The sequence below is a fragment of the Heterodontus francisci genome, chromosome 3, assembly GCF_036365525.1.
Source record: "Heterodontus francisci isolate sHetFra1 chromosome 3, sHetFra1.hap1, whole genome shotgun sequence".
In the NCBI taxonomy this organism is placed as follows: domain Eukaryota; kingdom Metazoa; phylum Chordata; class Chondrichthyes; order Heterodontiformes; family Heterodontidae; genus Heterodontus; species Heterodontus francisci.
This window is the reverse complement of record NC_090373.1, coordinates 200,918,259-200,931,059: the sequence shown is the minus strand read 5'-3', so window position 1 is coordinate 200,931,059 and position 12,801 is coordinate 200,918,259. Positions and strand designations below refer to the sequence as shown.

The 12,801-nt window shown below is 43.8% G+C and overlaps 1 protein-coding gene across 1 annotated transcript in view; it reads left to right on the top strand.

The window, feature by feature from the left end:
• The window catches only part of LOC137367179 (dynein axonemal heavy chain 8-like), a 2,062,041-nt gene that overhangs the window by 1,455,515 nt on the left and 593,725 nt on the right, over window positions 1-12,801 (top strand). The window contains exon 82 of the mRNA XM_068028615.1: window positions 949-1,162. Coding sequence (XP_067884716.1) covers window positions 949-1,162 — 214 coding nt within the window. The remainder of the gene's footprint in view (window positions 1-948; window positions 1,163-12,801) is intronic.

The following is a 12,801-nucleotide window of genomic DNA, read 5'->3' as shown; positions in this document are numbered from 1 at the left end:
CAAATCTCATCCAGAAGAATCTGTCAGTCTGTGCCAGAAAAGTTTTGGTTGTCCCTTGTTTTGCCAACCTGAGTTGCCTGAGCCCTTCCTTCAGATCTTCCAGTACCTGATATACAGAGAAAGCATACGGAATCTGTTAGTGAAAAATCACTGCAGTTGAACATCCTTGCCAAAAGCTGGAGAAGAAAACAGACCTGTTGTAGCTCCAGGAATCTTTGAGCTACTTAAATTGAAGCAGGCTTTTAAATGTGGTGGCATGTTAAATTTCCTCCACTCTTCCCAGCTGCATACTACACAAGAGTTGCACATCTGGCCCACCAATTAATATGATGATCAGTTCCAGTGGGATCACTGGAGCACCCCAGTGGAGGCCAGAAGTTGCTGCAATGTAAATTGTCCTAATGATTTCAGTCCCTATGAGTTTATTCAACTTTCACAAACATTTCACAAACAGCTTTTTATCATGCCAAACTGATATTTTATCCTAGTAGTTATTTGTCCATTATTAGCTATATATCTATTTTAATTTTTCTCACCATTGTAGATGAGTAGTTTCAAATTTAGCTCACATTGTAAAAGAAAAGTTAAAAAAACATAAATCCTACAAATTTTAATAAAGGTAACCAGTCAACCAGTTTGTGACACTTATATATTGGACTATGCAGGTAAAGGCCATGGAATCATTCTGTATACTGTGATAGGGGAACTACCAGTTCTGAAGAAGGGTCACTGACCTGAAACGTTAACTCTGCTTCTCTCTCCACAGATGCTGCCAGACCTGCTGAGTATTTCCAGCATTTCTTGTTTTTATTTTATATTGGGGGAACTATAGTTTTTTTTTTCTGAATTGATGAGCTATGAAGTACAAAACAGCCTCACTCATGAGTTAGTATCATACATTAAACAACCATCAAAAATTGAAGTAGCAACATTTGTCTTGTCTTTCAGATTACTAATGAAATAGTTCGTCAAATGATAGAAATGCAAGGAATGTACAACTTGGATAAACCAGGAGCCTTTACGAAAGTAGTTGATGTGCAATTAATGGCTGCAATGATCCATCCAGGGGGAGGGCGCAATGACATTCCACAGCGTTTAAAGAGGCAATTCACAATCTTCAACTGTACACTCCCCAGCAACACTTCAATCGACAAAATCTTTGGTAATTATCAGCTCTGGTTTGTTTCTATCAAAAATTTTAGCTTTATAGCAAATTCCTTTTTACATTGTACTTGTCTTATAAATTCTCTGTGCTGCTTATTTTAATGGCAGCTTACTGTCATACTGAAATTAAATTTTGAACAAAGAATTTAGGCCGCAAAATTGGGCTCTGTAGCACCCACTGCTTGCTATGTCAGGCAATGAAAAAATACTAGGGGTCCACTCTCAATGACTTCCAGTGCAACCCATGCCAATCGCCATCTTTTGAACGATGATGGTGAGGTCATCCCTTGTGCACGCCTGAAGTATGTCAGTCCTCATCTCATGCTGCCTTGGTGCACGATCTGCCATTTTAAGACATAGGAACAGGATTAGGCCATTTAGCCCTCGAACCATTATTCAGTTAGATCATGGCTGATCTACGACCTAACTCCAGACACTCGCCTTTGCCCCATATCCTTTAATACCTTTAGTTGCCAAAAATCTACCAATCCCGGTTTTAAATTTAAATTGATCTAGCATCAATTGCCATTTGCGAAAGAGAGTTCCAAACTTCTACCACCTTTTGTATGAAGAAGTGTTTCCAAATTTCACTCCTGAAAGGTCTGTCTCTAATTTTTTGACTGTGCCTTCTGGTCCTAGACTCCCCAACCAGCAGAAATAGTTTCTCTCTATCTACCCTATCAGGTCCCCTTAATAACTTGAAAACCTTGATTAAATCACCCCTTAACCTTCTAAATTCCAGGGCAAACAACCCTATTTTACATAATTTCACTGCATAATTTAACCCATGGAATCTGGGTATTATGCTGGTAAACCTACGTTGCACTCCCTCCAAGGCCAATATATCCTTTCTAACGTGTGGTGCCCAGAATTGCACACTGTATTCCAAGTGTCGTCCAGCAAGGCTACGGGGCCAAGTGCTGGAAAATGGGATTAGAATAGTTAGGTGCTTGATGGCCAGCACGGACACGATGGGCCGAAGGGCCTGTTTCTGTGCTGTATAACTCTATGACTCTATGACTATGACTCTAACCAGGGCTTGGTTTAGTTGAAGCATGAATTTCCACCCCATTGTATGCTATATCTCTCGATATAAAGGCTAGAATTACATATCCTTTTTGATTATTTTCTTTACCTATTCATAACATTTTATTGATCGAGGTACCTAGATCCCTAAGTCTCTTTGGACTTCTATCTTTTCATCATTCAGAAAGTATCCTATTCTGTACATTTTAGGTCCAAAGTGGATGACCTCATAATTGCTTAAATTGAACTCCATTTGTCACAGTTTTACCTATTCACTTAATCTATTAATATCTCTTTGTAATTTTGTGATTCTATCTGTGCAGCTTACAATGCCACCTATCTTTGTATCATCGGCAAATTTGGATTTGTGGCTTCTAACCTATTATCTAAGTTCTTAATAAATATGGTGAATATTTGAGGACCAAACAAAGATCCTTGCAATACACCACTCATCACATCCTGCCAATTAGAGTAACTGCCCATTATCCCGACTCTCAGTCTCCTTTTTTTTTATTCGTTCATGGGATGTAGGCGTCACTGGCCAGGCCAGCATTTATTGCCCATTCCTAATTGCCCTTGAGAAGGTGGTGGTGAGCTGTCTTCTTGAACCACTGCAGTCCATGTGGGGTAGGTACAACCACAGTGCTGTTAAGAAGGGAGTTCCAGGGTTTTGATCCAGTGACAGTGAAGGAACGGTGATATAGTTCAAATTCAGGATGGTGTATGGCTTGGAGGGGAACTTGCAGGTGGTGATGTTCTCATGCATTCGCTGCCCTTGTCCTTCTAGGTGATAGCGGTCGTGGGTTTGGAAGGTGCTGTCTAAGGAGCATTGGTGCATTGCTGCAGTCCATGCTGCAGATGGTACACACTGCTGTCATTGTGCATCGGTGGTGGAGCGAGTGAATGTTTGTAGATGGGGTGCCAATCAAGCAGACTGCTTTGTCCTGGATGGCATCAAGCTTCTTGAGTGTTGTTGGAGCTGCATCCATCCAGGCAAGTGGAGAGTATTCCATCACACTCCTGACTTGTGCCTTGTAGATGGTGGACAGGCTTTGGGAAGTCAGGAGGCGAGTTACTCGCCGCAGGATTCCTAGCCTCTGACCTGCTCTTGTAGCCATGGTATTTATATGGTTACTCCAGTTCAGTTTCTGGTAAATGGCAACCCCCAGGATGTTGATAGTGAGGGATTCTGTGAATGTAATGCCATTGAATGTCAAGGGGAGATGGTTAGATTCTCTCTTGTTGGAGATGGTCATTGCCTGGCACGAATGTTACTTGCGACTTATCAGCCCAAGCCTGGATATTGTCCAGGTCTTGCTGCATTTCGACACGGACTGCTTCAGTATCTGAGGAGTTGCGAATGGTGCTGAACATTGTGCAATCATCTGCGAACATCCCTACTTCTGACCTTATGATTGAAGGAAGGTCATTGATGAAGCAGCTGAAGATGGTTGGGCCTAGGACACTACCTTGAGGAACTCCTGCAGTAAGGTCCTGGAGCTGAGATGATTGACCTGCAACAACCACAACCATCTTTCTTTGTGCTAGGTCGGCGGCGAGTTTAAAAAATCCAGCCCATAGAATCATAGAGTAGTTACAGCACAGAAGGAGGCCATTCGGCCTGTTGTCTGTGTGCCCACTGTCTGCTCAAGCCACTTAGCTAGTTCTACTCCCCCGTTCTTTCATCACAGCCCTGCATATTATTTTCCTTAGGTGCTCATTCTGTTCTTTTTTGAGTGCCTCCATTGAATTTATTTCCACATCAGTGATTGTTACTTAGAGCAAAACATTGCAGAACCTACCAGGGAACTGGCTATTTTAGATCTAGTAATGTGTAATGAGGGAGGATTAATAAGCGATATCGCAGTTAAGGATCCTCTAGGGGGTAGTGATCACAACATGGTGGTATTTCAAATTCAGTTTGAGGACGAGCAACTCGGGTCTCAAACCAGTGTCCTCAACTTAAATAAGGGCAATTACAAAGGTATGAAGAAAGAATTGTCGAAAGCAAGCTGGGAAAATAGACTAAGGGGAGGTCAGTGGATAAGCAGCGGCAGACATTTAACTAGATATTTCATAACGCTCAGCAAAAATTTATCCTGGTCAAAAAGAAGGACTCGATGAGAAGCTGAACAACCTTGGTTAACAAAGGCGGTCAAGGAGAGTATCCAATCAAAAACTAAGGCATACAAAGCGGCAAAAACTCTTGCTAGTTAAGAGGATTGGGAATTTTTTAGGAACCAGCAACGGCTGGCTAAAAAGCTAATAAAGAGGGAGAAAATCGATTATGAAATTAAATTGACAAGAAATATAAAAACAAACAGCAAGAGCTTCTACGGGTATTTCAAAAGAAAGAAAGTAGCTAAAGTGAACGTGGGACCCTTGGAGGCTGCGACCAGAGAATTGATAACGGGGAACAGGGCAATGGCAGATAAATTAAACCAATTTTTTGCATTGGTCTTCAAAGTGGAGGACACTATAAACATCCCACAGATATCAGATAAGCAAGGAACTAATGGGAGGAAAGATCTTGTAACAGTTTCCATCACGAGGGACAAAGTATTTGACAAACTGATGGGACTAAAGGCAGGCAAGTCACCAGGATCTGATGGCCTACATCCAAGGGTTTTAAAGGAAGTGGCTGCAAAGACAGTGGAGGCAATGGTCAAAATATTCCAGAACTCAATGGATTCTGGGAGGGTCCCAGCGGATTGGAAAACTGTTAATGAGATGCCCCTGTTCAAGAAGGGAGGGAAACAAAAAGCAGGAAACTATAGGCCAGTCAGCCTAACATCAGTCATTGGGAAATGCTCTAGTCCATCATTAAGGATGAAATGGCAGGATGTTTACAAAAGCTTAACACAATCAAACAGAGTCAACATGGTTTTGTGAAAGGGAAATCATGTTTGACAAATTTGCGAGAGTTAACAAGCAGAGTTGATAAAGGGGAACTGGTAGATGTCGTGTATTTAGATTTCCAAAAGGCATTCAATAAGGTGCCACAGATTATTGCACAAGATAGGAGCTCACGGTATTGGGGGTAATGTATCAGCATGGATTGAGGATTGGTTAACACACAGAAGACAGAGAGTCGGGATTAATGGGTCTTTTTCAGGTTGGAAAGACGTAACTAGTGGAGTGCCACAAAGATCAATCCAAGGGCCACAATTATTTACTATCTATATTAATGACTTGGAGGAGGGGACAGAGTGTAATATATCCAAATTTGCTGAGAATAAAAAATTAGGTGCGAGAGCATGTTGTGATGAGGACATAAGGAATCTGCAAGGGGATATAGATAGATTGAGTGGGCAAAAACTTGGCAGATGGAGTTTAATATAAGAAAGTGTGACGTCATGCACGTTGGTGGGAAGGATCAAAAGGCAGACTATTATTTAAATGGAGAGAGACTCCAAAAAAGTGCAGCACAGAGGGATCTGGGTGTTCTTGTGCATGAAACACAAAAAGTTAGCATGCAGGTGCAGCAAGTAATTAAGAAGGCAAATGGAATTTTGGTCTTTATTGCTGGGGGGGTGAGAGTTTAAAAATAGGGAAGTCTTTTTACAACTGTCCAGGGTGTTGGTGAGGCCGCACCTGGAGTACTGTGTACAGTTTTGGTCCCCGTATTTAAGAAAGGATATACTGGTATTGGAGGCAGTTCCAAAGAGATTCACTAGGCTGATTCCTGGGATGAAGGGGCTGACCTATGAAGAACGGCTAAACAAGGTCAAGGATGTCTCTGAACGGACAGAGGGCATTCTGAAGGGGGAGGGTGAACAGCCAGATGTTGTGGCACACATCGGTACCAATGACATAGGCAGGAAGAGAGATGAGGTCCTGCAGGAGGAGTTTAGGGAGTTAGGTAGTAAGTTAAAAAACAGGACCTCTAGGGTTGTAATCTCTGGATTATGCCCTGTGCCACGTGCCAGTGAGGCTAGAAATAGGAAGATAGTGCAGCTAAACACGTGGCTGAGCAGCTGGTGTAGAAGGGAGTGTTTCAGATATCTGGACCATTGGGCTCTCTTCAGGGACAGATGGGACCTGTACAAGAAGGACGGGTTGCATCTAAACTGGAAGGGCACTAATATCCTGGCTGCAAGGTTTGCTAGCGTCACTCGGGAGGGTTTAAACTAGTGTGGCAGGGGGGTGGGAACCAGAGCAGTAGGACAGCTAGTGAAGTAAATGAGGAGGACATAGTAAATAAGGCCAGTAGGACTAAGAGGAAGAGCAGGCAGGGAGATGTTGCAGAGCACAGTGGGACTGGTGGTCTGAAGTGCATTTGTTTCAATGCGAGAAGTATAACAGGTAAGGCAGATGAACTTAGAGCTTGGATTAGTACTTGGAAATATGATGTTGTTGCTATCACAGGGACTTGGTTGAGGGAAGGGCAGGATTGGCAGCTAAATGTTCCAGGCTTTAGAAGCTTCAGGCGGGATAGAGGGGGATGTAAAGCGGGTGGGGGAGTTGCATTACTGGTTAAGGAGAATATCACAGCTGTACTGCGGGAGGCCACCTCAGAGAGGTCATGCAGCGAGGCAATATGGGTGGAGCTCAGGAATAGGAAGGGTGCAGTCATGATGTTGGGGGTTTACTACAGGCCTCCCAACAGCCAGCGGGAGGTAGAGGAGCAGATATGCAGACAGATTTTGGAAAGATGTAAAGGTAACAGGGTTGTAGTGGTGGGTGATTTTAACTTCCCCTATATTGACTGGGACTCACTTAGTGCTAGGGGCTTGGATGGGGCAGAATTTGTGAGGAGCATCCAGGAGGGCTTCTTGAAACAGTATGTAGATAGTCCAACTAGGGATGGGGCCATTCTGGACCTGGTATTGGGGACTGAGCCCGGCCAGGAGGTCGAAGTTTCAGTGGGGGAGCATTTCGGGAGCAGTGACCATAATTCCATAAGTTTTAAGGTACTTGTGGATAAGGATAAGAGTAGTCCTCGGGTGAAGGTGCTAAATTGGGGGAAGGCTAATTATAACAATATTAGGCAGGAACTGAAGAATTTAGATTGGGGGCGGCTGTTTGAGGGTAAAACAACATCTGACATGTGGGAGTCTTTCAAACGTCAGCTGAGTAGAATCCAGGACCAGCATGTTCCTGTGAGGAAGAAAGACAAGTTCGGCAAGTTTCGGGAAGCTTGGATAACACGGGATATTGTGAGCCTAGTCAAAAAGTAAAAGGAAGCATTTGTGAGGGCTGGAAGGCTAGGAACAGATGAAGCACTTGAGGAATATAAAGACAGTAGCAAGGAACTTAAGCAAGGAGTTAGGAGGGCTAAAAGGGGTCATGAAAAGTCATTGGCAAACAGGATTAAGGAAAATCCCAAGGCTTTTTATACATATATGAAGAGAAAGAGGGTAACCAGGGAAAGGGTTGGCCCACTCAAGGACAGAGATGGAATCTATGTGTGGAGCCAGAGGAAATGGGTGAGGTGCTAAATGAGTACTTTGCATCAGTATTCACCAAGGAGAAGGACTTGGTGGATGATGAGCCTAGGGAACGGAGTGCAGATAGTCTCAGTCATCTCATTATCAAAAAGGTGGAGGTGTTGGGTGTCTTGCAAAGCATTAAGGTAGCTAAGTCCCCAGGGCCTGATGGGATCTACCCTAGAATACTGAGGGAGGCAAGGGAAGAAATTGCTGGGGCCTTGACAGAAATCTTTGCATCCTCATTGGCTACAGGTGAGGTCCCAGAGGACTGGAGAATAGCCAATATTGTTCCTTTGTTTAAGAAGGGTGGTAAGGATAATCCAGGAAATTATAGGCCGGTGAGCCTTACGTCAGTGGTAGGGAAACTATTAGAGAGGATTCTTCGGGACAGGATTTACCCCCATTTGGAAACAAACGAACTTATTAGCGAGAGACAGCATGGTTTTGTAAAGGGGAGGTCGTGTCTTACTAATTTGATTGAGTTTTTCGAGGAAGTGACGAAGCTGATTGATGAGGGAAGGGCGGTGGATGTTGTCTATTTGGACTTTAATAAAGCCTTTGACAAGGTCCCGCATGGCAGACTGGTGCAAAAGGTGAAGTCACACGGGATCAGAGGTGAGCTGGCAAGATGGATACAGAACTGGCTCAGTCACAGAAGACAGAGGGTAACAGTGGATGGGTGTTTTTCTGAATGGAGGGATGTGACTAGTGGTGTTCCGCAGGGATCAGTGCTGGGACCTTTGCTGTTTGTAGTATATATAAATGATTTGGAGGAAAATGTAGCTGGTCTGATTAGTAAGTTTGTGGACGACACAAAGGTTGGTGGAGTTGCGGAGAGTGATGAGGATTGTCAGAGGATACAGCAGGATATAGATCGGTTGGAGATTTGGGAGGAGAAATGGCAGATGGAGTTTAATCCGGACAAATGTGAGGTAATGCATTTTGGAAGGTCTAATGCAGGTGGGAGGTATACAGTAAATGGCAGAACCCTTAGGAGTACTGACAGGCAGAGAAATCTGGGCGTACAGGTCCACAGGTCACTGAAAGTGGCAATGCAGGTGGATAAGGTAGTCAAGAAGGCATTCGGCATGCTTGCCTTCATCGGTCGGGGCATATAGTATAAAAATTGGCAAGTCATGTTGCAGCTGTAAAGAACCTTAGTTAGGCCACACTTCGAATATTGCGTGCAATTCTGGTCGCCACACTACCAGAAGGACGTGGAGGCTTTGGAGAGGGTACAGAGGAGGTTTACTAGGATGTTGCTTGGTCTGGAGGGCATTAGCTATGAGGAGAGGTTGGAAAAACTCGGATTGTTTTCACTGGAATGACGGAGGTGGAGGGGCGACATGATAGAGGTTTACAAAGTTATGAGCGGCATGGACAGAGTGGATAGTCAGAAGCTTTTTCCCAGGGTGGAAGAGTCAGTTACTAGGGGACATAGGTTTAAGGTGCGAGGGGCAAAGTTTAGAGGGGATGTGCGAGGCAAGTGTTTTACACAGAGGATGGTGAGTGCCTGGAACTTGCTGCCACGGGAGGTGGTGGAAGCAGATACGTTAGCGTCGTTTAAGAGACATCTTGACAAATATCTGAATAGGAAGGGAATAGAGGGATATGGGCCCCGGAAGTGCAGAAGGTGTTAGTTTCGGCAGTCATCAAGATCGGCACAGGCTTGGAGTGCCGAATGGCCTGTTCCTGTGCTGTACTGTTCTTTGTTCTTGTTCTTTTTTCATTTGCGTTTCGAAGAATGAGGGGTGATTTTATTGAAACTCACAAGATTCTGAGGTGGCTTGACAGGGTAGATGTTGAGAAGATGTTTCCACTAGTGGGGGAATCTCGAACTAGGGGACATAGTTACAGAATAAGGGAACGCTCATTTAAAATGAGATGCAAAGGAATTTCTTCTCTCAGGGAGTAGTGAATGTCTGGAATTCTCTAGCCCTGACAGTTGTGGAGGCTATTTCACTGAAAGTATTTAAAGAGGAGGTAGATAGATTTTTGAATTATCGAGGACTTGAGGGCTATGAGGAGCTGGCACGAAAGAAGAGCTGAGGTCTGGGGCAGATCAGTCATGATCTTATTGAATGGCAGGTCAGGCATGAGGTGCCGAATGGCCTTCTCCTGCTCCTATTTCTTATGTTCTTATGTTCCACCACACTCTCAGGCAGTGCATTCCAGGTCCTAACTACTCGCTGTGTAAAAATGTTTTCCTCATGTCACCGTTGGTTCTTTTGCTGTTCACCTTATGTTGGTGTCCTCTAGTTCTCGACCCTTCCGCCAAAGGGAACAGTTTTCCACAGAAAACCTAAACCTTATGATACCACCCTAACTGTTCCCTAAATGTTTCCCTGTGAACACTTGATCCACTTGACCCACTTCATTCCCCAAAAACAGATCCAACACTACCTCCTTCTTCATGGGGCCAGAAACATACTGATAAGAAAATTCTCCTGAACACATTTCAAAAACTGTTCCATTCTCTGTCCTTTACATTTTTCCTATCCCAGCTTATATTAGATTAAGTAAAGTCCCCCATTATCACTGCTCTTCAGTTTTTTCACCTCTCTAATTTCCCTGCAAATTTGCTCCTCTATACCTTTCCCACTAGTTGGTGCCCTCTTGAATACTGTAATGGTACCTCTATTGTTTCTTAACTCTAACCAAATAGATTCTATCCTGATCCCTCCAGGACATCCTGTCTCCAATAATGCAATGTTCTACTTAATCAATAAGCCCACCTCTCTTATTTTCTTTCCTTCCCTATTTTTTCTGAACTTGTAATCAGAAATATTTAGTACCCAGTCCTGCCCTTTTTTGAACCAGTTCTCCGTTATTGCTACAACATCATGTTGCCATGTGATTATCTGAGCCTGCAGCTCACCAACCTTTTTTGCACACTTTCTGCATTTACAAACATGCACAGTAAAATTAATTTAGATCTTATTGCATTCCCTCGTACTCTGACCCCACCTAATACCTTACAACTTGAGTATTTCTGAAAAAAGAGACATGCTGTTGAAGCTGTATGTCTTGCACATATCACGCCAGATGTAAGAATGTCAAATTTCAAAGGGAGCAATGATTTATACTGCATGAGAAACAGATGCTGATTGGTTGGCAAGTCGTTTCTGATTGGTCGAGACGTTACTTTGGAGGATGCACCAGGTTACTTTTGCCCCCACGCTTTTATTTAATTCAAACAAGGTGCAATGCCTGGATATGTTCCTTTTCCCCGCATCGAACAGGTCCCTGCGTATGAATATATGTAAATGCTAGCAAGCCTAAGTGAGCCACGTTGTGAGCTCGACTGATAATCTTAGATTGGTTTTCAGTGTAATTCTTAGCACACTTGGGATTGTTCAGTAAATGCTGTCCATTCGTGGAATCACATCTAACATCAGACATTGTGTTCTGAGTTTTGCAAGTACGGGCTGATTGAGTACTGTAAGTACTGTCCGTATTACAAACAGCTGAAGAGATGTGCTGTTTGATATGATCCACCAGTCATTGGGACGTATGGCCTCTGTGCCTGGCATTGCACCTGGAATTCATATACCAGATTACTCATTTGTGTGTTTGGCAGAGCATCTTCTGGGGCTTGTTGGCAGCATCCTGCTAGTGGAAAATGCTACTTGTGTTGCGACTGCATGGTAGCAATGTGAAACAGCTAGCTTCACCTGTTGCTCAAATTTTTGAGATACTTCACCCTTCCAGGGTAAGTTCAGATAGACTGGGCAGTTTTCAGGTCTGAAAGTGGCAGTCTTACGCCCATTCATGAGTATGCATGATGCACAGTGAGCAATGATCTGATCAGGGTAGCCATAATCCTGCAGGATAGCTTTGATGCATTCCTATTTCAGCATCAGGCTTGCATGGTGAGCAAATGGCTCAGGTCCTATTTATGAGATTGCCGACCAGGGCAATCTTGTAGTGCATGGAGCTGTAGGAATCCCAATGCGTATATTGTCCAGTGAAAGTAAGCTTGTGATAGACAGTACACAGCTTAATGCGCTCCATCCCACGCTCAAATTCACCTTTGAAATGGAGCAGTCTCATGTGCTAGTTGAGAAATCAGCTAATGGGTTCTTTACTACTGTCTACTCCGAGTCTACCTTCACAGGTTAATATATGCATTGGGATTCCGAGAGCTCCATGTGCTATAAGAGTGGCCTGATTGGCAATCTTGTAAATCGGGCATGAGCCGTTTGCTCACTGCAAGCTTGATGCCAAAATAAAGCACATTAAAGCTACCCTGTGGGATAATGGCTACCCTAATCAGATCATTGCTCATTGTGCATTTTGCATACTCATGAGTGGGCCTAAGGTCATCACCTTCGGACCTGAAAAGCACCCAGTCTACCTCAAATTATCCTGGAAGGATAAGCTATCTCAGAAAAAATTTGAGCAACTGTGAAGCTAGCTGTGTCATACTGCTACTGTGCAGTCGCAACGTAAGTGGCATTTTCCACTAACAGGATGCTGACATCAAGTCAAAAAGACATTCTGTCCACCACACAAATGAGTACTGTGGTATATGAATTCCATTGCCAGTGCAATGCCAGGTACGTAGGCCTTATGTCCCAATGACTGGTGGATCCTTGCAGTTAAAAGTCCCAAACTCCACCTAGTCGCAATTGGTTGCATCTCCCAATATCATTCTCAAAGCTAATATCCTCCTCATTCACTTGTTCCAAGCATGCTCGACTGGTCCACTTTTAATAATGCAATCTATGGTGACCCTGTTAGGCTTTTCTTCGCCACAAATTTTGAGCCTTCGAACTGGGTGCATATCTTAGTAGCCTTTCGCTGTATCAGTGTTCTGAGAGCAATTGCTTTCCTCTCTGTTTCTTCTGAGGAGTCCCCTGCTGGTCTTCATGTGTTCCTTTCTTCCTACAGATTTAAGAAAGCCTGTTGAAGTTATCCAGAATAGAAGTCAACAGTCATTTGCCTTTTACACTACTCAGAGTCCATAGGTCTGGCCATATCAAAACCACCTGGAGCCTTCCTTTGTTTCCAGGTGTGAGCAATTGCAACTTGAATTTACAGTTCTAGAGCCCCTGGCTCAATGTTTATGACCTGAGAGTCTGGGAGAGCGAAACCCATTGTCCTTCAGGTGTTACAACCTTACAGTCTGCTTTGAAAAGCATCTTTGACCTGGGTTCCTTGGGTTCATGGTAACCAA